The sequence below is a fragment of the Perissodus microlepis genome, chromosome 1, assembly GCF_051167445.1.
Source record: "Perissodus microlepis isolate ML-2025 ecotype Zambia chromosome 1, ASM5116744v1, whole genome shotgun sequence".
Taxonomy (NCBI): Eukaryota; Metazoa; Chordata; class Actinopteri; order Cichliformes; family Cichlidae; genus Perissodus; species Perissodus microlepis.
In genome coordinates this window covers 38440203-38464694 of record NC_140461.1, presented here as the reverse complement: position 1 = coordinate 38464694, position 24492 = coordinate 38440203, and the positions used below count along the sequence as shown (strand labels likewise).

Here is a 24492-nt window from a genome sequence, read left to right as displayed (position 1 = left end):
TTTTCTGCACATTCCAGCGCATAAAATAAAATATTTTTTGTGTTTACACTCAGTCTTTCAAATAGATGCAAGTAAAACACAGCAGAAAGTAAATAAAATCAAAGACTAGCAGTCCTGTTGCTCTATTTTCACCTGTAAAGCAGGAGTAGGGTAGGCGGAGGTTTACCCTGGTGCAGGTGTGGCGCAGCGGTCAGTGGAAGAATCCACGAGTTTCTCTGTGAATTTCCCATTACCTCGTTGCACTCGGAGCTTGTTTAGGGGGTTTTTTCGGTGTAAAAAGAAGTTTTCTTCCCACGCACAACGGACACTAATGTTTTTGTCACTTTTTATGGAATCAAACTCAAAGTAAGGTCAGTACTTCCACGCTTTAAACGCTGCACGCTCATACTCTCTCCTGCACTCGATATATGATCCATTGTTGATCTGCACACAGCTGAACGTCGCACTCGCTTACGTCACAGTCATGAGACATTCTCGCAAAAAATCATGGTTTTAGTAACGCAGTAACGCAGCGTTCCTACGGGAAAGTAACGGTAATCTAATTACCGTTTTTGCAATAGTAATCCCTTACTTTACTCGTTACTTGAAAAAAGTAACCAGATTACAGTAACACGTTACAAGTAACGCGTTACTGCCCATCTCTGGTCCTAATTAATTGAGTCATTGATTAATTCATTCATTGAATGTTTATAATAACTGAACATGCTCATTAGGTGCAGTTTTCAGTTATGCGTGTGTGGCAAGAAGTTCGGCTATAAGCACCCAAGTGGCAGTGGCAGTGTACTTTTCACCACTACATCAGACACTTTGGTGACGTAATGCTTGGATACAGCTGCTTGCCCATGAAAACCTATGAAGCTCTATGCAATGTTCTTGAGCTCTGATGGCCACAGGAATGTTGGAGGTCTGTACAGATTGACTCTGCAGCAAGTTGGTGACCTCTGGGCACTACATCCCACAGTATCCGCTGACCCCGCTTTGCAATTTTCCGTGGCCTCAGCCTCATCGTGGCTGAGTTGCTGCCTTTTTCAGTCACTTCCAGTGTGGCATAATGCCACTAGCGGTTGACTGCGGAGTATTTGATGGTTGCACGGTACCGCAATGCCCTCTCACTGAGCTCCTGAGAAAGAACGATTATTTCACAAATGTTTGTAGAAGCAGTCTGCGTGCCTCTACAACTGTGACCATGAAAGTGATTGGAACACCTGAATTCAATAATTTGGATGAATGAGTAAATCCTTTGGGCAACAATGTGTGTTACAAAAAACAGGTCAAAAGATGTAGGCATGTAGCAGTTTTACAGCTTCTGTTGAGAAAAAAAATTTCTGTATGTGTGTATGCACACAGAGTACACATGTATGTGTGTTGCACAGTTGATCAGCATAGCTTACACATTTTGTTGTGAGAGTGAGCTGGTTGCTGTAAGGTGACTAAAGCGCTCTAAAACTGGCAGATGGATATATACATTTAGTAGTTGCCTTCCACTGGATCCATGTCAAGTCTCCACTTTCAGTGGTTCCTTAGAACTGTATTGTATATTGGATTATCCAATTAAAATAACTGATGATAAGGATGGTGACGTCCAGTCTGTTCCTGTACCTCATTCTTCTCCCATAGCGTCAGCTCCGGCTTCTCCTGCTCCAGTTTCTGAGAACGATCCACCACAAAGTAAATGATGTATATGCTCCCTGCTAAAGAGAGGAGCACCAGGATGTTGGCCAAGATCCGTAGACTGATCAGAACTGCACTGAGGGAAAACACAGTGTCATTGGCAATGATCAGTTAGAAAAGTGGATGTAATTGTGATGCACTATTCTTAGTAGACATCTGAAGTGTATGTTGGATGTTCTGAACAACATACACTTCAGATAAGGTGTCACTCCAGCCTCTTTTTGTTATTGCTGACTCTTTCATTATTTACATAGACTTTCAAAAGGACCACCTTCAGCCATGAGTCTGTCTGTAGGTTTTTAGCCTCCTTGTACCAACACTGAACCTAGAATATAAAATATAGAGATTTGGAAATGTATAGATTTTAAACATTAGAAAATCTTTGGGTTTAATCAACTTAGACTTCTGCCTAAAGTAAAGTATTGTAGCTCAGTGTCACCAGTGATTTACATGTCACTGCCATTTTCAGTTTCAGGAGATGCACTTGTTTTTCAAGGAATTGTGGCTACTTAAAGATCTGTATCCATCCATCTCCTGCCATTTATCCAAGCACAGCAGTCTAAGCAGAATTTACCTCCCCTTCCCCAGCCACCTCATCGTTATCTTCTGAGATAATCTAAGAGACATAATCTCTTCAGCATGCCTTGAGCCTAGCCTGAGGTACCTGCCCATCTTACAATGCTGTGATTGCAGCCATTCACCAAATCAATGTTTTTTGATCAATGGTCATGAATATTTGCATATTAATGATCATGAAACTGACCTCATAGCCCATTGTTCACCAGTGGGCTGGTTTCAGTCATATAAGGTTGGGGAAACCTGCAGTCAGCTGAGACTGAAAAAGTCACTTGGCTGAGTGACGAAACGCTTCTGCATTGAACGCTACGTCCAGATGAACAGAATCAACTTTTTGGGGTAGTAAATAAACAGTCACTCACCTATAGCTTCAATAGACTGAGCTGGAGGAAGCTGGACAAACAGAAAACATACAAAACAATGCTCACAAATAAGCACTTACAGACTGGTATCCTTCTTCTTTTCTTGCTCCTCGACAATGGCTTCCTGTGCAGAAAAATATTGATAGTCACTTGTGCTTAGGTCATAATTTAAATATCTTGTTCTTAAAAAAATATTAATTGCACAGTTCAAGTTACATTCTTCTCTGACCCTGATGTTGTTAACAATGGCAGCTCCTTTGCTCTCTGCAGCCTCTGGGTTTCCTATCAGGTAATCCCAGGCACAGAACACTCTCCAGCAGAAAGTGAAGCTTTCATCAGAAGCACTAGCCAGGCTCAGGCGTGAATTCTTTGCCATTCTGCAGAAATATTATTTTTCGGGGCATATTATCAGACGATATATTTTGCACATCATGTTTTTTATTTTAATAATAACAGTCCTTCACCATCAGTGAAGCATTAACAGCAACAGGGAGAAGAGAACAATGTGATGCCTTGTGCGATGTTATGCTGGGAAACATTGGGTCCTGACATTTTTATTTTATATTAAGTTGCTGATTATTAAATGTTGCAAAGATTGGAAATTATGCTAAACATTACTCTGACCATGTTATTGTGAAATGTTATAGATTCAGTAGGGATAAGTAAAGATTAGATTAACTTTTAACTCTTTTTTCCCAGTTTTTCCCCAAGTTTTAACAAACTTGAAATCATTCTAAGACATCACATTGCTAACCCATCAGATAATTATAGCATCAGTATAAGTTTTAAAGAGCATAATGATTACTTTCGCAACAGAATGATGAAACTGTAGGCAAAGACAGCCATTCCAACCAGGAAGTAGGCAAGGGGTAATCGGTACCCTGCACTGCCGATTTTCCTCACCCTGCCATAGTAACCATAGAATAACACAGAGTACTGGAGGTAGCCCTGTGAGGAATCAAAGACAACACATTTTCACAAACACACATGGCAATACACACAAAGAGATAAAAATGGTGAAAATGAAAACAGTAAAGGAAATCAGTTGGAGCATGATCATTAGTATCCATTATATGAAATGTTTATATAGGGATGAAAGAATTATGTCTTTACTTGCTCAGTCCTATATTCTAACTCTAATGCAACTTTTGGACTGGAAGAGGTTTCGATCGGTTTTATCTTAATTGGTCAGAAAGGGAGTAAAATAATGTTTAAATAATGTTCTAGTCTATCTGTAAGTAATGTGCTGTTGATAGAATAGTAAAAAGAAAGAAGCTTGCCCCAAGAGACCAGATGGTGTCCAGGTCCTGGGCTGAAGCCAGGTGTTCCTTGGGAATAGTTTTACTTCTTGTTGTTCCAAATGGTGCTCCAGCCAGCAGCTAGTGCACACAAACATAGTTCAGTGCACTGTAATTGTAATAAATAAAATGCATTTCAGTCATGTTATCTACAGGCAAAAGAAGACTGATATGTTTATCTGTAAGATAGGTGACCATATCTATTTGGTGGTATGACTCTTCTGGGACTTCCCCTTCCTTCATCCAGAGCCAGAGAGCAATAGCAAGACTTGACGATTTGTACAAGGACAGCTGATATTAAGATCGCCTACTGACCTGCAGCTGGACTTTTTGTAACATTATGCTTGATTTTTTTAGTCCATGCCTCCTGGTTACGGTTTTGCTAGGTTTAGGCTCATGGCAGCGTTAGTGTTAGGTAAAGATCAGTGCAAGGTTACAGAAACTTTGTTGTGATTTTTAAAATTAAAAAAAACTTGGTGTTACTGTTGGATTTTTGATAACCCTTTCATCCCTCCATCCATCTACCTGCATAACAAGATAATTTAATACAATATAATAGCCCTTTATTGCCATTGTACATGTACAACCTAACTGTTGGTGCTCCACAACAACTGTGCAGGTATGAAGCATAAATAGTAAGACAGCAGGGATAAATAGACATGAGAAATATATACAAACCAAGAGGAAGGCACACAATAGAAGAACAGGTTGCAAAGGACTTGGTCTGAGTAGCCTCTGAGTGTGAGTGGCCCGAGTGATGAGGTTTACTTAGACAGGTGTTCAGGTGTTAACAATACAAATGGCCTAGCAATGTCAAAGCATGTGAGGGGCAGGATTGTAGACCTGCCTTTTAGAATGAGCTTAAAGATCATCACCCAGAAGCTTTGTGAGTATTATTATTTTCAAAAATCAACCAACTGTTGGTGTGATTATTATAAAACAACAACCAGGAGGAGCATGTTAATGATTTAAAGGTAGTTGGAACCGTAGAAACAAAGAACACAATTTGAAGCACAGTACGCCATATTAGATTGACATCTTGCAGTGTCCCCACAGTCAAATACGGAGGTAGAAACATTGTTACCAACAAGGGTTTCTCCACCATGTTTTCCCTGGGGATCAAATACTTATTTCAGTTGGCCATGCAAGTCAATTTCTAACTTTTAGCCAATATGTTTTCTACTGGGGGTTTTTTGATTAAAATTAAATGTTTGTTTTTTGGAGGATGTTAATTTCTTTATAAGTGAGCAAACCTACAGCTTCAGCACAGGCTCAAACAAGCCTGTGTTCCACTGTGTGCAGTACATTGAACAAATACGATTGAGGAGCACTGTAAATGTTTTTGAGAGTGTGTTATTAAAGAAAGACAGTGATAACTCCGGTGGACTGACCCTACATTCAAACTCTGTTGAATAATTGGTAAATGGACTGGTTCTTTAATACTCTATGTCAAACTTGCCTCATTCACTCAAACACTGTTTTTCTGTACTCTTTCTATGCTAGTGATTTCTATCTAACATTAACATGCATTCATGCGCCAATGGATGCATCAGAGAGCAACATGGGTTTAGTGTCTTGCACAAGGACATTTGACAAGAAGAGCTCAAACTACCAAGCTTCTGATTAGTAAGTGGCCTGCTCTGCTACCTGAGCTACGGCCACCCACTCAATTCCCAGTACAATACAGAAACATGAAAATGAGAACCTATAATGTTTGATAGCGAATAATATTATTCACTAAGCAAGGTGAGATAAAGGTGAGACGTGCAAATAGGAACAGCAGAATGGTAATTCCAACAAACCATGAAGTGAGAAAGAAGAAAAATGGAGGATCAAGATATGCAGTGGGAATGACATTGTAAGTTATGTCTGAGAAAATTGCTTGTGTCTGCATGTCAGTGTTAGATATATATCCAGGTGCACCCCTATCCCACTATTACTGTCCGTGCCTTGCCTTGCAAATATTCTATAATCTGTACTAAAGGACAAATCAACAATATATCTACTGGGGTAAAAATTAAAAACAAAACTCATCATTGACCATTTGTGTAGGTTTTATTATTTAAGATATTTAACAATTAAATTTAAAAGAAAAGGGCAGGAGATGTGCTGAAAGAGTCCTGCAAGAAAATATTGTCAAACAGTACAGTACAACAAATACCTGAGGAAAACTAAGCGCTTAAATACACTCAAGGTAATTAGGGAGAGGGGAGGAAGCTGGGGAAGACAAGACACAGGTGGATAAAAGATCAAATCTAGCTAACGAGAGAAGGGCAAGCAAAACTAAAGACAATGCACACAACATTAGCATGGTAACAAATTAAAACAGGACGGAACTAAACACAGGACACAAGAATGCAAACTTGATATGGAGAACACAGATGGGCAGAAAACATCCAACTATGAAAACAAAATACAACCTGAAAATATCATGGAGTGGAGCAAATTCCACCAGGATGTGAAAGTCTCATTGCCAGTTAAACTCAACATTTTCACAGCACCGTATGAGAAATAGAAGTTAACATGCATTTATGAATAGAAAATTGCTATCATAGGTATCTCTAAGAGTCATATGCTGCACACCTAGACATGTGATTCTACAGACTAGTTTCCAGGAAACAATGTGTATGATTTGAATATAGGATATGAATGAGTTGAATGATTTGACTGCATTATTATTTATACACAGATTGTAGGTGAAACTTAAAATTTATTTAACAAATTTGTGTTCACTGCAAAATTTTAAATCTTGCAATGAGTCTGAATTAGTTGGCGCCAATGAGTGCAATTCATCTATGATATCTCTCTGTCCAACAGGGGACTTAACTTAGCTGCTGCTAAGTGGTTGTATTAGGATTATATTCCTGTATAAAAGCAAGGTTAAGTGCCTGTGTAGTTTTGCAGCTGGATTACCATTCTAAAGAAACTAGAACTTTCTAGTCCATCCATCCATCCATATATGGTATGAGAGATTTTCTGACCTCTGGTAGGACAATGAAGGCTCCAGTCATGATGGTGAGAACAATGTTGATCCCAAACAACCAGCGGAGGAAGATAAAGTAGGAGGCCACGCCTGACCCAAAGTGACCTCAGCAAGTCAGAGGAAACATCAAAATAAGACTGACTAATATGTTGCACATAGTTCACACACAAACACTGCTGTAGGTGTACACCACTGACAGTAATGCATTTTAATGGTGCTGTTTGATCAAAAAGCTTGGTGGTTTCTTTCAAAGCTTAATCTAACTTAATAATAAACACAGCTCACTGAATAAACTTTTCACATTCATGGTGCCTGGAAGCAAACACTATTTGGTACATTAATGACAAAGAAATAAAAATTTCTTTTTGAGAAAAATATGTCAAATTAGGCAGTTGTACTGGGCCAGCTTACTGTGGTGGCCTAATACGCCATAACACGACTCCTCTCTGGACAACCATCCAAGCATATAACACTTTGGATATAACAGTCACCAACAACCCTTCGGTTGTTATTTATGTCGATGCCTTCATCCATACAATAAAATGACTGAGCTCATCAATGCATCCATAAGGATTTATCCTAAGAGTGCATGTGCCAAATAGCATTTGTTCCTTTAGTGCTGTACTGCTGTCACCAAAATGCTGCTCTCTTTGAAGCTCCGCACCATAAGAATTGATTACTTTAATAATCTGTTGGATTGTATTCTGCTGTACCACAAATTTGAATAGCTTAAACACGTAACCAGCAGTATCCTTGGATCTGTTGTGCCGTTGTTCTTGATATGCATTTAAATCAGTGTGTTATTTTCTTTTGAATGGCCCCAGTTCACAACAACGTCTCTTCAAAGTCCATATGCTTATGGTAATGTGTTGATGCTGAGCTAAAATCACAAATATTTCTTTGTTGCTGAATCCAGTTGAAAAGTAATAATGGACTGCATTTATATAGCGCTTTTCGGGGCCCTCAAAGCGCTTTACAATTCCACTATTCATTCACACACTGGTGGAGGCAGCTACGGTTATAGCCACAGCTGCCCTGGGCAGACTGACAGAAGCGAGGCTGCCCAAGGACACAACGACCAGGACAGAGAGCCTGGGGATCGAACCGGCGATCTTCCGGTTACAGATGCGCTTCCCAACCCCCTGAGCCACAGGCCATCTAATGTTTGAATATATCTAATGTTTGAATATATCACAGCAAAGCCGATGTGGAAAGCAATGACTTTCCTTGATGAAAAGATGCTATTTTCAAAGTTATTTCTAGCAAATTTCCCATTTTCTGTCCTGTTGAACATCATGAGTGATTTCTTATCCCCCCCACACACACACCCTGCTCCTTTGTTTTTTTCTTTTTAGCCAGCAGATGTAGGAAACACGTTTTCATGAACAAAGAAAACAGATAACTCACTTTCAATTTTCTTGATCCTGACTTCCCAAGGAATGAACAGCACCACAATGTTGTAAAGCAAACGGGAAAGTTTCTTCAGCAGCTGCAGGAGAGAATCAAGCTGAGAAACACTGACAGAGGTTTAACAAAAATCTACTTCTACCATTGTTTCTGTGATGAAAAGCTCTCAGTAAAGTCTAAAATTATAACAGCAATTACATTTTTTATTTATTGTGTGTTGATGAACTGTCTAATTTTCAATTTTCAGCATATAATAAAGTAGCAGACACCTGAGATCTGAAACAGTGTGGCTGTATCATTTTTAGAGTGCTGAAAGATAAGAAACACAACTAAGCTGTTAATTGTTAATCAAGAGAAGGTCAGCTGGGCCATTGATTCTGATTTTCAATTAACCATGAGCCAAACTATAGAACTGATACCTGATCATCAGACTGCTCACTGAAAGTCAATTTATTCTAATGGGTGGGAAGCAGCCCAAACATTGAATTAACTGCGCCGTAACATGGGCTATAAATTCACTTGTGCTGCTCCATGGATTATTGCAGCACAACTATCTTTCTCACAGTCTGACTTAATCTTTTTGCAAATACGAATAAAGACTTATACACATGTGTGTTCAGCCCACAGAGGAGAAGAGCCTTGAAAGATCAAAACTCAGCAGCCTTTATATAAGAAATCCAACACAATTTACTGTTTTGGCTGTAATCATCAGGCCACTGCAGTGCAGAGAAATAAAACTGCCCTGAAATAGCACTTTATCCTGTTGTGGACAAGATCTATAATGCACTATAAATACATTAAGCAATCTGTTTCTCCAATCTCCAGTCCAGCAGGATTAGATTGTTAGTGCAAAAGTCAGTGGATGAAAGGCTGGTGGACGTACATCAGCTCCTGCGGTCTGGTAACCTCTGGTTCTGGTTAGTCGGCCCTCATATCTCAGAACAATCTCTCTGGCCTGCCTGGGAATCACACAGATAAAGTCCACCAAGTACATTTATTTATTTAAACAGAAAAAGATCTTTCCATTCAGTTACTTGCATTTTTACAAATGAAAATTTTGTGAATACTTACGCAGTACACATAATCAAGTGCAATCAAGTAATCAATAATCAAGTGAGCATAACTCAAAATTAAATTAAATCTTAATTAAATGTTCTTGAAGTAGCCCCAACATTTTTACATCACAAAGATTTTCAATATATAAATATTATTTCTCTGATTCAAGTAATCAAACCTGTTTTTGTTATGGCACAAGGAACAACTAGGAAGCCACTGAGTACTGAGTGTGTGAATTGTATAACAATTTACAGACTTTCAAGGCTCAAAAAAGAAACTCCGGCTTTACAATAAATGCATGTTCATTTACAGGGCTGAGAGTCCAAATCTGAAGAATAACTCGTGTCTGGAAATGTGGGTAAAAATCACAAATTTGTGGTGTGAAATAAATTGTTCTTGCAGTGGAAATAATTACACTCACCCTGAGATTAAAGGGGGGTTAAAACTGCACACTAGCATCCCATCCCTGATGATGGTAATAAAACCTCTGCGGTAATAGCAAACTGCCCATATAAAACCTGTTATTCATGGCACACACTCAGCACATCTCAGGAGCTCTCTATCTACTCCCTCTGTCCCTCTGAGGCTCAGCTTGTTCTCTGTTAGTAGTCTCCTTGGACTCAGTCAGTCTGTACTATTTGTTGATACTATCAAAAAAATTATATTTCCTTATGCAAAAAGATATAATTGGTGAAGGTAAAATTAAATGTGTCCCTCATATATGCTCTTCGTGTACAGTGATGTGAAAACCCTCCCACCTTCCTTTAATTCCAAGGTTTTATGTACAAGGAAATAATTAAAAATAATCTGGTATTTACCACATTCTAAAATTACAGTGTAACGTGCCATGTAATTGCATGACATATCACACTGTGTGCGTGTGTATATGCTTAACTTGTTTCAGCCAGCTTAAAACAGGCTTATCTGTTTCCTGTCACTGGCAGTACTTTCCTCTCCATTTGTCACCACATTGTTGCCCTACTCTGTGTCAAAACCTAGCTGCTGTGTTGTTTGAGTACTTACCTGTCTGGCCCAGTCTCTCACACACTCTCAGTTGCAAACTGTTCTAGAGGCTTTGACATTGCAAAGCTGGCCCTGTGGAAAAAGTGATATCCTGACTTGTGAAAGAATTGTAGTAAACATTTTTGCTGGAGTCATTCTTGAAATTGTTCATTAAGCCCTGGAGAACCTTTCTCAGCTGCATCTGAGTCCTCTGAAACTTTGACAGTTCTGTAGTAGATTTGCTGCTGTGCTTGGGATCATTGTCCCAATTGCACCATTACACAATTTTGGCCTAACTTTGCAACAGATGCCCTTATATTTGACTTTAGAATGCTTTTGTATAATTTGCTTGCTTTAATATGCACTATATTGCCAAAAGTATTCACTGACACATCAAAGTGACTTTAAGTGTTCCAATCCATTGTTGTTGATCAATGGTCATGAGAATTTGCATAATTATGATTAAGGAACTGACCTCCCAGCCCATTGTTCCTTCAGTGGGCTGGTTTCAGTCAATATGCAAATGTTCTGTTAATAAGATTTGGGGAAACCTGCAGTCAGCTGAGACTGAAGAAGTCACTTGGATGAGTGATGAAACGTTTCTCCCACAAAACGTTACGTCCAGATGAACAGAATCAACTTTTGGAGTGTTCCAATCCATCTTCCATTTCAATTCAATTTTATTTATACAGCACCAAATCACAACAGCGCCTCAAGGTGCTTTATACTGTGAGGTAGACCCTACAAAAATACATACAGAGAAAAACCCAACAATCATATGACCCCCTATGAGCAAGCACTTTGGCGACAGTGGGAAGGAAAAACTCCCTTTTAACAGGAAGAAACCTCCGGCAGAACCAGGCTCAGAGAGGGGCGGGGCCATCTGCCGCAACCGGTTGGGGAGAGAGAAGGAAGACAGGATAAAGACATGCTGTGGAAGAGAGCCAGAGATTAATAACAAGTGTGATTCAGTGCAGAGAGATCTATTAACACATACCCACATAGCAAAATTGGTATGGTCCAGATCAGGTTGGCCAGAGGTAATCCACACATGGGCCAGCACAAGGCCAGTTGCAGACACATTGGTGGTCCTGTGCTGGCCCATGTGTGGATTACCTCTGGTAAACCTGATCTGGGCCACCAAAGGGCCGTCATTCTTTGTGGTATGTGGGCCATGTGTAAGTTGTGTGCAGCCACGGGCCAGTTGCAGACACACTGCTGGCCCAGATGTCAGCCTAATGTGTACCTTAATCAAGCCATGTAATAACAACATGTGCCGGAACATAATAGTGCAAAAGTAACATGACGAAACTCTCTTCAGACAGTGAATGCACTGATTCTTATATAGCGCTTTTCTACTTACTCAAAGTGCTCTATACAACATGCCACATTCACCTAATCGCACACTTTCTCTAGACTGAGTGCTTCCTAACTATTTTCATACACAGACTCGCAGATTGGAGGAGCCAGGGATCGAACCACTAACCTTCCGATCAGTCGGCAATCTGCTCTATCTCCTGAGTTACAGCCAGCCACTGGCAAAGATGAGTAAAACCTCACTAGGTTTTGGATAAAGTGTACACTCACAAACCTGTCAAATCTGCATTTGAAACGTTGGCTACCATAGCAATATCGTATTGCAACATGGCATTTGGGTCTTCTGACTGAAACAAGAAAATAGGAACATAAATAGTGCCATCATTACCAGACCTGGCCCACATTTAGTTGGCATACACCCTGCCATGACACTAATCAGTCAGAAGTGCCAGTTTGATGCCGGATCCAGGGAAGACCTGTTTTCTATGGGCCTGGGCCACATAAACCAAACCACAATCGGGCCAGATGTGACATGCCATTGCATAAACAGTGGCGTCATTACTAGACCTGGCCCATATCTGGATGACATACGTCTTATCATGTCAGAAGTAAACCAGCAGTGCCAGCTTGATACCAGATCCGGGCCAGACCTGCTTGCTATGTGGGTAGTGAGTGAGAAAGGTAACTGAAAAGGAAAAACTCAATGCATCATGGGAATCCCCCAGCAGCCTACATCTATTGCAGCATAACTAAGGGAGGATTTATGGTCATTCAGGGTCACCTGGTCCAGCCCTAACTATATGCTTTAGCAAAAAAGAAAGTTTGAAGCCTAATCTTGAAAGTAGACAAAGTGTCTCCAGAATCAGAACTGGAAGCTGGTTCCACAGAAGAGGGGCCTGAAAACTGAAGGCTCTGCCTCCCATTCTACTTTTAAATACTCTAGGAACAACAAGTAGGCCTGCAGAGCGAGAGCGAAGTGCTCTAATAGGGTGATATGGTACTACAAGGTCATTAAGATAAGATGGGGCCTGATTATTTAAGACCTTGTATGTGAGGAGCAGGATTTTGAATTCTGGATTTAACAGGAAGCCAATGAAGGGAAGCCAAAACAGGAGAAATCTGCTCTCTCTTTCTAGTCCCTGTCAGGACTCTTGCTGCTGCATTTTGGATTAACTGAAGGCTTTTCAGTGAGTTTTTATGACTTCCTGATAACAATGAATTACAGTCGTCCAGCCTGGAAGTAATAAATGCATGAACTAGTTTTTCAGCGTCACTCTGAAACATGTCTTGGTCAGAAATGACTCCAAGGTTCCTCACAGTGTTACTGGAGGCCAAGGTAATGCCATCCAGAGTAAGAATCTGGTTAGATACCATATTTCTAAGATTTTCAGGGCCGAATACACTGACCTCAGTTTTATCTGAATTAAGAAGCAGAAAGTTAGCGGCCATCTGGGTCTTTATGTCTTTAAGACATTCCTACAGTTTAACTAGTGTGTGCTATCTGGCTTCATGGATAGATAGAGTTGGGTGTCATCTGCATAGCAGTGAAAATGTATGTTATGGATGCATTGAACTATCTTACAGCCATACCATCCTGAGCACGCCCGATCTCATCTGATCTCGGCATCTTCCATGGCTACAGCTGTTTAAAATCAAGCACCTAGGCTGCTACTAATGCTTCTGTGAAAGAATGATTCACTCTCATGAGCTCACTGAATTCCAATGTGGTACTATGATAGGATGCCACCTGTGCAACAAGTCCACTTGTGAAATGTCCTTGCTGGGTATTAAAACAAAGTGGGAATGATTGGGAACGATAGCAACTCGGCCACAAAGTGGTGGGGTATATAAATTACAGAGTGTGGTCAAGAGATGCTGAGATGTATAGTGCACAGAGGTTTCTGCAGAGTCAAATGCTACAGACATCCAAACTTCCTGGCCTTAGATTAGCTCAAGAATAGTTTGCAGAGAGCCTCATGGAATGGGTTTCCATGCCCGCTACATCCAAGCCTTACATCACCAAGTGGAGTGCAAAGCATTGGATGCATTGGACTCCAGAACAGTGGAGATGTGTTCTCTGGAGTAAAGAATCATGCTTCTCCATCTCCATCAGTTTGGACTTGGCATTTGCAAGGAGAACAGTACTTGTTTGACTGCATTATGCCAAGAGAAAAGTTTGGTTGAGCAGGGATTACGATGTGAGCTTGTTTTTCAGAAAGTAGCTCTTAATGCTTTAGCATACCAAGACATTTTGGACAATTTCATGCTCTCAGCTTTGTGGGAAAAGCTTGGGGATGGCCCCTCCAGTTCCAAAATGACTGCACACCAGTTCACAAAGTAAGGTCCAGAAACTGGACCCTGCTGTGAGCCAAGCCTTGTGGTCCAACACTTGTGTCTCACCTCACTAATATGCTTCTGAAAGAATGGTCCGAATTCACACAAACACACTCCTGAACCTTGTGGAAAGCCTTCCCAGAAGAGTTCAAGTTGTTATAGCTATAAAGGCAACACCATATTAAACCCTATGGCTTAAGAATAGGATGTCACTCAAGTTCATATGCATGTGAAGATAGATGAGTGAATATTTTTGACAATAAAGTGTAGTGCTTTTCTAGTCCTACTAACCAAATAAACAGTGCTATACAACAAATCAGATTTGATCTCCAGAAGTTGGTTCTGTTCATCTGGACGCAGCGTTTTCAGTGGGAGAAACGTTTCGTGCAAATGTACTGTTTCTAAGATCGGGGAAACCTGCAGTCAGCTGAGACTGAAGAAGTCACTTGGATGAGTGATGAAACGTTTCTCCCACAAAACGCTACGTCCAGATGAACAGAACCAACTTTTGGAGATTTACTTACCTGGATGATTGAGAATGCATCAAGATGAAATCAGATTTGAATTATACATCCATTGATATTGACTGATTTTATACACTTCAAGCACTTCATCTACCAAAATTTAATGGCCAATTTAAAATTACAAATAACAATTATACTGCAAAGCTAGAGTACCCAGAGTTAAATGAAATGATTCTTATATAGCACTTTTCCACTCTCCCAGAGCACTCAAGCCGTTTTATATATGCCTCATTCACCTATTCATACAAGCGTTTTCTTCTAGGATTAAGGGCTTTTTATCTACCAATTACACACATTCATACTCCAATGCATCAGAGAGAGCTTGGAGTTAGCCCAAGGATATTTGGAATGGAGACTGGATCAGCCAGGGATCCAACCACCAAGCTTCCGATCAGTAGATGACCTGCTCTACCTCTAGATTGTTGGATCAGCCAGGTGATGTGCTTGGCCTCAATTCGTTCTGTCTGCCTATTCATCTTACCCTGGAATAATCATTGTTTCTGTGCAGAGCTCTCCCTGTGTCTGGAACCAGTAAACACTAAGAGACTGTGAGTGTGCGCCTAAGGACCGCCTGCAAAACCTCAGCACATCAGTAACACTGCCATTTATTTTCAAAGTAAATAAGGCTGTGTGGGTCTATCCTCCTCCCAGCTTATAACAGAAATCTCCATATAGAAAGGTGCATTTTAGGTTTTTATATTTTATGCACAGTTTTCCAATAATACAGTTTTATTTGTGGCGAGGTGTTTTAATGATGTTTTATTGCTTCTTTTTGTTAAGAAATGGTTTGAAAAATTCCTCCACAGCTGGTCGTTGTCTGCTAATAATAAATAATTTTTGCAATATAGCAAATATCAATTTAACTACAGAAGAAATAATATTTTACAATTCTTCAGCCAGGAAGGAGGCCAGAAATGTGAAGATGTCCATGTAGTGTGCAGATAGGCAGCATAAATGTTGTGTTTTAATCTGATCCAATTTATCTTACTTACTAAACAGTGCTAGTTATCCTATGGAAGCTGTAAGGGTGCACTTAGTTTTTCACACACTGCTTCTGAATTTTGGCTGAATTTTTCTGAAATAAGTGGTGTTGTTTGTGTGCGTATGATAATGCAAGGTGGCCATCTCTGTTCGCCATTCTGTAAAAGCATGCCACTCTTGTATGTAATATCAGAAACACTTTTAAATGTAATGCAGTCCTCTTCAAACCATACATATGTATGTATGTTAGTGACAGATAAAAGAATATTTAATTATTGATATGTCTGCAGTATGAGCATATATCTAGGAACCTATATATATATGGTATATATACCATATACACAGTACACAGAGAATAAGAAAAGCAACAGAGTAACAGTCTACACAGAGATCCCAATCAAAAAGATGGTTACTTTAGGACTTTGAGTTTGCGCCTCATTGGCCAGGGCCTAGTCCGAATATTGGCGATGATCTCCTTCTGGTACTGAATGTTTTGGAACATCTCCTCTGGATCATTGCTGTCCACCCTCTCATCTACTTTGTCTTCTTCATCTGAGGAGCTACAGAATAGGACACACGGGCAAAGGGAAAAATGGTTCTGTGTTACTCTGTTACAAAGAATGGATCTAAGTGGTTTCAGTGTGGAAAAAAAACATGGCTGCAATGTCTCTACTTTGAGATAATATTTTTCATTTGATGTGTCATATTAATCTATATTTCCAGTCAGGCTCACTTTATACAACCCCAGTTACAAAAATTGTTGGGAGGCTGTGTAAAATGTGAATAAAAGCAAATAATTTGAAAATGTCATAAACTGAGAACATTTTTAAAGGAGCAAATGTAACATATAAAGGAAAGTTGTGACAGGGCTACATCTACAGTTGTGTAGTATTTGCATTTTTTTAACGACATTCCCTAAACACCTGGGAACTTATGAGACCACGTGCTCGACCTTTGGGACAGGAATGTTGTCCCATTCTTGTTTCAAAAATAATTCTAGCTGCTGAACAAAAGTTGTAGCTACGTTGTTTAGGAAACTCCCCAGACCACTGAGAACTTGTGGTCAATCCTCAAGAAGCAAGCAGACAGAAAAAATCCCACTAATTCTGACAAACTCCACGCATTAATTTTTCAAGAATGGGTTGCTATCGGACAGGAAGTTGATTGGCAGCATGTCAGGGTGAATTGCAGATGTGAAGCAGCAAATTTTATAAAACCCAATACTTGTGTCACACTCAAATTTTCCAGCCACAACTGTACTTTTCAGCACGGATGGTGGTTTTCAAAATATGCAAGATATGCAAGCTGCCAATTCAATAAGAACTAATGAACCCCGAACAATCACAAATGGTAATTTTGGGCCCAAGGAAACCAAGAGCCACCAGGTAAACACCCCCCTCTCCAGCCCACACAGAAGAGGCCCGAGCCACCCCAGACACAACCCCCAGGGGACCAGGTCAGAAGCCATGCCACGGACAGAGACAAATACACATAATGACATGCACAAAGACACACCAACCCACTAATGGATGTGCATGAGAACTGAAATTTTGATCTGAGCGATGGACAGATCACAATCCTGTTTTTCAATTATGAATCATTCTTTTGCACATGTAGGTATTTCTAAGTTCAGTTGATTGGGTTACAATCTTGCCTCTATGATGGACTGCTGATATTCAAGAAATTGCTGATTTCATATTTTGAAATAAGATCTTGGAATTAATTTTTTTTAGCCATTGCTCCCATCTCTTTTTGTTTCTGCCTGTCCTTTGTGAGAAACCATATTCCATTTATTAAAGCTTGATGAATGGCAGCAGCCTCATGGCATTTCATATGTTTGCTTCCTTTGAGCCACACGCAGCCAGGTTAGAAGCACCGGGAATGAGATTTAGCAGCTCTAAGTCTTGGTTGTCACTGGTATTCTTGTACTTATGTTTATGTTTTCTGTATGTTGAGATATCTAAACTTATTTTAATGTGATTATTGAATTAAACTGAAACTGTGAAGTAGGTTGCAAGTAAATTATTCAGTTGCTGTTATTTCTATTTATTAATTTTTATTTTATTGAATTTTTTTCCTAAACAAAAAAACACCCTTGTCGATGGTGAATGCAGAAGCAGTGTATTGATTTTCCACAAAGGAGAGATTTCATATGCAGAAAACTATCTGACAAAAACTATGACCAATATGATTGTCAGATGCAGTACTTACAGCATACAAATAGTGTATCTCCAGTGGTTTTCTACCATTAGATAGCCCATTATTACAAATGCATTTGTTATGTTGTTAATTGTTGTAGTAAATTTGTAGTTCACTTTTAATAAGAAAGCATTGAAGAAGACAGCTGTTTGCTGTATCTCTGAAAGGAGTGAATCTAATTGTTCTGTGTGTAAACACTTATGGTAATAAATGAGTAACATAAATTATTTTAGCTGAAATATGGAATGCAAAAGTCATGACTGAATATATCCCCATCACAGAAGAACAGCTCGATGCAAGCATTTCTATACACAAAAAATATTCACTGTCACAAAGCTATTATGCAAATATGCATTACAATCAATAAGGGACGGCAAATGATGGTATTTTTTCCATATATCATTCATGCAGTACATTTCAAACATCAAACAAAAACTCATCTGTATGCTCTCTGTACCTCTTTGTGTTTGCTTTCCAGGAGTCAGACTCTTTAATAATATTAATTAATGAGCCAAGCAAAACAAATGTATTTGTAGAGGAATGTAGAAACACAGCACACATAAAAATCTTTGCAGTTTTCGCTTATTGACTTCATTTAAAAATGAGAAATTTTGTAACTAATGGGAAATTTGAAGCTCTGAAAGAGCAGCTATAAACAGACAGACAGAGAGATCCGAGCAGCGAGGAGTTCCACAAGTGCTGATAGTAGTAAGAGTGAAGAAAGAACAGAGAGTAGACTCACCCCTCCTGGTGGTCCTGGTAAGCAGAATAAATCCTCCTGGAGGTTTTCCTGATACTCTTGTGTCTCCTGGCTGCAGACAGAGACCTGCTGCTCCCATCTAGAGACTCAGACACTGTACTCATGCTGTCTCTACTCAGAGAATGTGCACGATTGTGTGTGAATAATCTGTGTGTGTATCAGGGTGAGAGCTCTACTTGAGCACCTGTGCTAGAGCTATCTGCTGCTCTGGCTCAACACTACAGCAGTACAGGCTGAAACTCACTCACTCAGCTGGCCAGTCACAGTCTACACTGACTGCTTAAAGGGACAGTAACAGAGAGATGTGAATACTCTCACCAAACATATACCAGCTTTCTGCTGATCAGTAATTTCTGAAATGGTTCTTAATTTGACATATGTTCAAAATTCTGATTCATTTGTTTTATTACTACTATATAATATAATAACAAATATATAGTTATAATCAATCTATGTCTGTGAATTGCTGTAACTTCTTAGTTGATTGCTGATCAACTATAAAGTCAATTGCTCATTATTTTTATTCTTGGAAAGAAAAGAACGTCATTTTAACTCCTCCCCTTTAAGGCAACATTCTTCTGATTGGTTGCCTGTCAGTATCTAAATGCTTGAACAGTAACCAGGTGTTTGCTGCTGTGTTCGTAGCAGGACATCCTGTTCCATGTCAAAAATGAGAAATGCAGACCTGTAAGTGGTTTAAAAAATCTGTGTATCACAGGCCTTGAAGCTAACTGGAGTTTTGCATTACTGTAAGGTGACAGCACAGTCTCAGGAGCACGGAGGAGATTCCAGGAGACAGGCATACTCTTGGAGAACCAGACAGGTCTGTAGATGGTTGTTAAGCCATCATCAATAAAGGTATCTGCTCCATTGTGCAAGAAGAAACAGGATGAGGACTGCTAGAGCTCTACAAATGACTTTGAACAGGCCTCTGGTATGAATGCCTCTGACCAAACAGAGAAACAGAAAAAACTGTGGGTGAGCCAAGCAAGAGGGTAGCCTGAGGGTCTGACATCCTATGTGTATGATTATACCGAATCCAGACCCACACCAGACTGTTGGTATTTGACATGTGTTTATAAGGATGCACTCCAATCATGATTTTGATGCATCACAGTGAGTAAGTCTTCTTTTCTGTTCTCAGTTGTGTGAAAAAAACATACCATCTTTAAATTCCAGGTTATTATACAAATCAGGACATCATAAAAATAATCAGATCTTTAGCGTGTCCTAAAGGTTTGCCAGCTAGATGAACAGTAACACATGACATATTAAACTAAGTACACCCATACTGTTACCTTAGGAATTAAGAGGGTATGCAGCAGCCAGGTGCTGGTTTTTAAACATACTTGATTAACTGATCATCACCAAGTGGCACTCTTCTTCTCTATACAACATGCCCCATTCACCTATTCACATCCATTCACACAAGCAGTTTTTTCAATGCTTTCCATCTAACATTCACACACATTCACATTTTGGATGCATCAGAGATCAACTTGACGTTAGTATTTTCCCCAAGGATATTTGGCATGCGGATGGGAGGAGCCAAGGATTGAACCCTACCCTTCTGATTAGTAGATGACCTGCTCCAACTTGTGAGCTACAGAACTCCCTTTGAGACTACTTCTCAAAGGGAGGCCCAGTCAAAGAGCAGACCTAAGCCTAACTGAACTGCACTCATCAGACCTTAGGAGAGCTGAGCATAAATGAACTTAAGTAAAGCTGTAAAGAAGAGTGGCCCTAAGTTCATCCACAATGATGTAAAAAACTGATCAAATCATACATGACTACTTAAAGTGACTTCAAGTTCTTTCTACTAAACATAGTAGTAGAAAGAATATAAAATGTTACAACTAAGTTAGTCCACTTTATTTCTTTTTATCATGAGTTAGTTCTTATATATCACTTTTTCACTTAGGTACTCAAAGCACTTCACAACATGCCTCATTGAAACAAGCACTTTTTAAAGGAGTTTTCTGTCCAACTTGGGGTCCTATATCTTGCCCAAGGACACTTTGGCATGCAAACTGTGCAGCTAGCGATCCAATCACAGGGAAAGAAAAAAATTTAACTTAGGCGTTTCTCTTGGCTTTAATTGACCCGAGCAGTGGATTAACTTTTACACTCATATCCAATTTTTTTGAACAGCAGTAATAAAGTAATTTGCTTCATTTTCAGTTGGCTCCTCGTTCTAGCAGATGTCTTGTTTAATTACTGACTCTAACTAGACACTGTGGAGTATTTTAGAACAGTGTGAAACTCTCACTGAGGACAGATTGCAGTTTCTAAGCACAGAAAAAAAAACCTTGCGTATACAACTTAATCAGATTTTGTGAAAACTGTGAGAATGTACTATTGCACCAGCCTTTCTGCCTGTCTTACAAAAAAATGTAGTGTTTTATTACAGTGTGCAGATGTCAGCATGAAGGTTTGTTACACGCACAGACATATACATATACACTACCAATCGAAAGAACACCCCTATTTGTCCAGTTATTTATTGCAATTCAAGTCATTCAAGTACATTCAAGGTAGGTGAACTGCTAGAGGTTAAAAAAAGGTAAGGTTAACCAAAACTGAATATAATGTATATTTCAGAATTATACAAAAAGGCCTTTTTCAGGGAACAAAATCTGGGTTAACAATTTAAAGCTCTTCTGCAGCAATGGCGGTTCATGAAGCTTTGAATGGTGTGAGTAATTCCTACAGGTGTTCCAACTTTTCTGGATTAATTACAACCCCCTCTGTCTGCATAAAAGCAGTGTTGGAATACACTGTGGTACCATACCCTCGTCAGCATCAATTGAACAGTATTGTACTGCAGAAAGTAGTGTGTTGCTACAAAAATGGCGAGAAAAAGGCAATTAACAATGGAATTTCCTGATAACAGACAATCATAACACCTAAAAATGTAGATCTTTCCTACAGAGAAATTTCAAAGAAAGTCAAGGTGTCAGTGAGTACAGTTTCCTTCACCATCAAAAGGCACTCAGAAACAAAGCCACAACTGAATCAGAGGACAAGTTTCTGAGAGTTAACAGCTTGTGTGATCGGCGGCTCACAAGGACAACAGCTTCAAGCACAGCTTAATAGTGGTCGTAGTAAGAAAGTCTCAGTTTCAACTGTAAAGAGAAGACTTCAAGCTGCAGGTTTGACAGGACAAGTTGCAGCAAGAAAGCCATCGCTAAGACTTCAGAATAAGACAGAGGCTTGCCTTGGCCATGAAAAACCACCATTGGACTACTGAAGACTGGAAGAAGGTATTATGGGCTCATCAATCAAAATTTGAAATCTTCAGTTCATCACGTAGGATCTTTGTATGCCATCAAGAAGGTGAAAGGATGGTTCCACAGTGTGTGCCATCAACTGTCAAATGTGGAGGAGGATGTGTGATGGTCCGGGGCTGTTTTGCTAGATCCAGGGTCGGTGACTTGTACAGAGTGAGAGGCACCCTGAACAGCTACCACAGTATTCTGCAGCACCATGTAGTACCCTCTGGTGTGCGCCTACAGCAAGACGACCCAAAACATAAGTCCAAGCTATGCCAGAACTACCTCAGGAAAAAAGAACAAGATGGTGAGCTTGAAAACATGGAGTGGCAGCACAGTCTCCAGACTTAAACCCCATCGAGCTGGTTTGGGATGAAGTGGACAGAAGACTGAAAGCAAAGCAGCCTACAAGGTCCACATTTATGGGAAGTTCTGCAACAGATATGGGAAGAACGTTCTGAAGAATATTTGATTTCTATTTTAGAAAGAATGCCACAGGTGTGTTCAGCTGTTATAGCTGCCAAAGGTGTCTACTTTGATGAGTCAAAAGTTTATAATAGATTCTGGTCTTTAAGTCGATTCCATGATTTCTTTTTTAACTCCCATTGCTTATTTGGACTATGCTTTCATTTCAGAGTGCAATGAGATATTAAACTGCATAATTTTCAACAAAAATTTGAAAAATTGGGGTGTTCTAAAACTTTTGACCGGTACAATATTGAGCTTCATGTGGTCGTCACCTGAAATGGTTTTCCAACAGTCTTGAAGATGTTCACAGAGATGCTGAGCACTTGTTGGTCCTTTCACCTTCACTCTGTCGTCTATCTCATCCTTAACCATCGTCGTGACCTTAACCAACCATGACTTGGTTTAGGTCAGGTGACTGTGGAGGCCGGGGCATCTGGCACAGCACTCCATCACTCTCCTTCTTGGTCAAATAGCCCTTACACACCCTGGAGGTGTGTTTGGGGTCATTGTCCTGTTGAGAAATAAATGATGGCCAAACCTAATGCAAACTGGATGGAATGGCTTGACACTGAAGGATGCTGTGGTAGCCTTGCTGGTTCAGTGTGCCTACAATTTTGAATAAGTCTCCAACAGTGTCACCAGCAAAGCACCCCCACACCATCACACCTTCTCCATTCACAGTGTGGTTTGTAGCTCTTCCGTGATTAAAGGGTTAGTGGATTTGCTTCTCTTGATTTTGAGAAGGAGCTCATGACCGTATGAGCGTTGTGAAAAACAAGAAAAAGAGCAAAACAAAGACGGGAACACTATTTTGTGTGGGTTGTTGTGTGTTGGTTTTTGTGGTGTGATGTGCGGCTGACAGCCGAGAGCTGCAGCCAGAATAAATAAAATGGCTCTAACACTGAATCTGTGGTCCCGCTGTGTCTCAGTCATACCACAGTATTATTTTAGGGTCTACCTGACAATATAAAGCGCCTTGAGGTTACTCTACTTGGCTGTTGATGTGAATGGTTGTCTGTATCTCAGTGTTAGCTCTGTGTTTTATTTTTCAAAGAAATAACACATACATTATGAGCACAATACATGAGTCTGTTAGCTTGTGTAAAAAGTATTAACTAGGTATGGTGCAGCCATATTATCGTTTAAAAAAACACCTTAGCCCTAAAAGAGTTTTTGATATCACTCCTTTAATATGGATAATGAATAAATATCATAATTCTTGATCACAAAGCTTTTTCTGTAGAAATTACCATGTCTGTATGAGGACCTGCTTAGAGATACTAACATCTGTGTCCTTTGCTGAGAATTTTATTAGTCATCCAAGCGATCACACTCATGAGTCCCATCAGCTGTAAATTATATGAGTTCTCCTTACTGCTGTATAAGCACCCCGAATCCAGTCTTAGTATTTGATGTTCTCCAGATATTTTAATGTTTACCTCTGCAGAGATCATGACGTTTTAAAGATTAAACTGATTAATCACCTCTACAGTAAACAATCCATTTTAACCTGAGCTCAGTCCTCCTGAGAGGAGAACGATCATTTCAAAGTGTATTTTCCTTGTGAAAATGATACGATGAGAGCATTGCTCACAGGTTTGTTTGAGGCTATTTTTTCTGAATTTCCAAAATAGAACAGGAGGATCATGCTGACCAATGGAAATCAGTTTGAGTCTGCTGCAGTTTTTTTGTTCTGTTATGAGCTGAAAGGAAATGTGGCAAACAATTTAAAACCTAGATATTACTCACACCTGCTCAAAGGTTTGGAGTTATGTTAAAAAGTCTGTTTTTAAAAGAAAAACACATTTGTTTTCATTTGATAGAGGACAAAACTGATCAGAAATATTGAAAATGATGATTAATGATAAACGGAATCATTAATTATAAATCCTTGATGTTGTGTAATGTGATTCAAGTTTAAAATGTTAAAGACTAATCGCTGTCTGAAAAAGGAACAAACATTAATTCATCAGAGCCAAAAAGTTCATATCAGTGTTTTGGGGAAAAAATGTCAACAACTAAGATTAATGATGCCACTGGAGAAAATAACAGAGACTGCTTGACTACCACTGTACTTGCCAATGAGTCAAGTACTAACCAGGTACCAACTACTAAATCACTGTTTGTTTGGGGATGAAATTAAACTACAATTAAGGTAAAACTACAATAAAAATTGGGTACTGTTCATTTCTTTGTAGAAGAGTAGTCTTTCTAAATGAACTCCATTGTGGTGCTAAAGTGTGGTTAACGGCTCAGCTGCAGATTGAGAAAATCACAGTATA

The 24492-nt window shown here is 39.6% G+C and overlaps 1 protein-coding gene across 1 annotated transcript in view; it reads right to left on the bottom strand.

Annotated features, from left to right (window-relative positions):
• The window catches only part of tmc3 (transmembrane channel like 3), a 44409-nt gene extending 25614 nt beyond the window's left edge, over positions 1 to 18795 (bottom strand). Inside the window, exons 1-10 of the mRNA XM_084923077.1 lie at positions 18453 to 18795; positions 15925 to 16071; positions 9181 to 9256; positions 8298 to 8379; positions 6889 to 6995; positions 3890 to 3988; positions 3415 to 3557; positions 2839 to 2986; positions 2690 to 2733; positions 1600 to 1747 (exon numbers count right to left, since the gene is read on the bottom strand). Of these exons, the coding sequence (XP_084779203.1) occupies positions 1600 to 1747; positions 2690 to 2733; positions 2839 to 2986; positions 3415 to 3557; positions 3890 to 3988; positions 6889 to 6995; positions 8298 to 8379; positions 9181 to 9256; positions 15925 to 16071; positions 18453 to 18574 (1116 nt within the window). The 5' untranslated portion in view covers positions 18575 to 18795. The remainder of the gene's footprint in view (positions 1 to 1599; positions 1748 to 2689; positions 2734 to 2838; positions 2987 to 3414; positions 3558 to 3889; positions 3989 to 6888; positions 6996 to 8297; positions 8380 to 9180; positions 9257 to 15924; positions 16072 to 18452) is intronic.
• Between the last annotated feature and the right edge of the window lie 5697 nt (positions 18796 to 24492).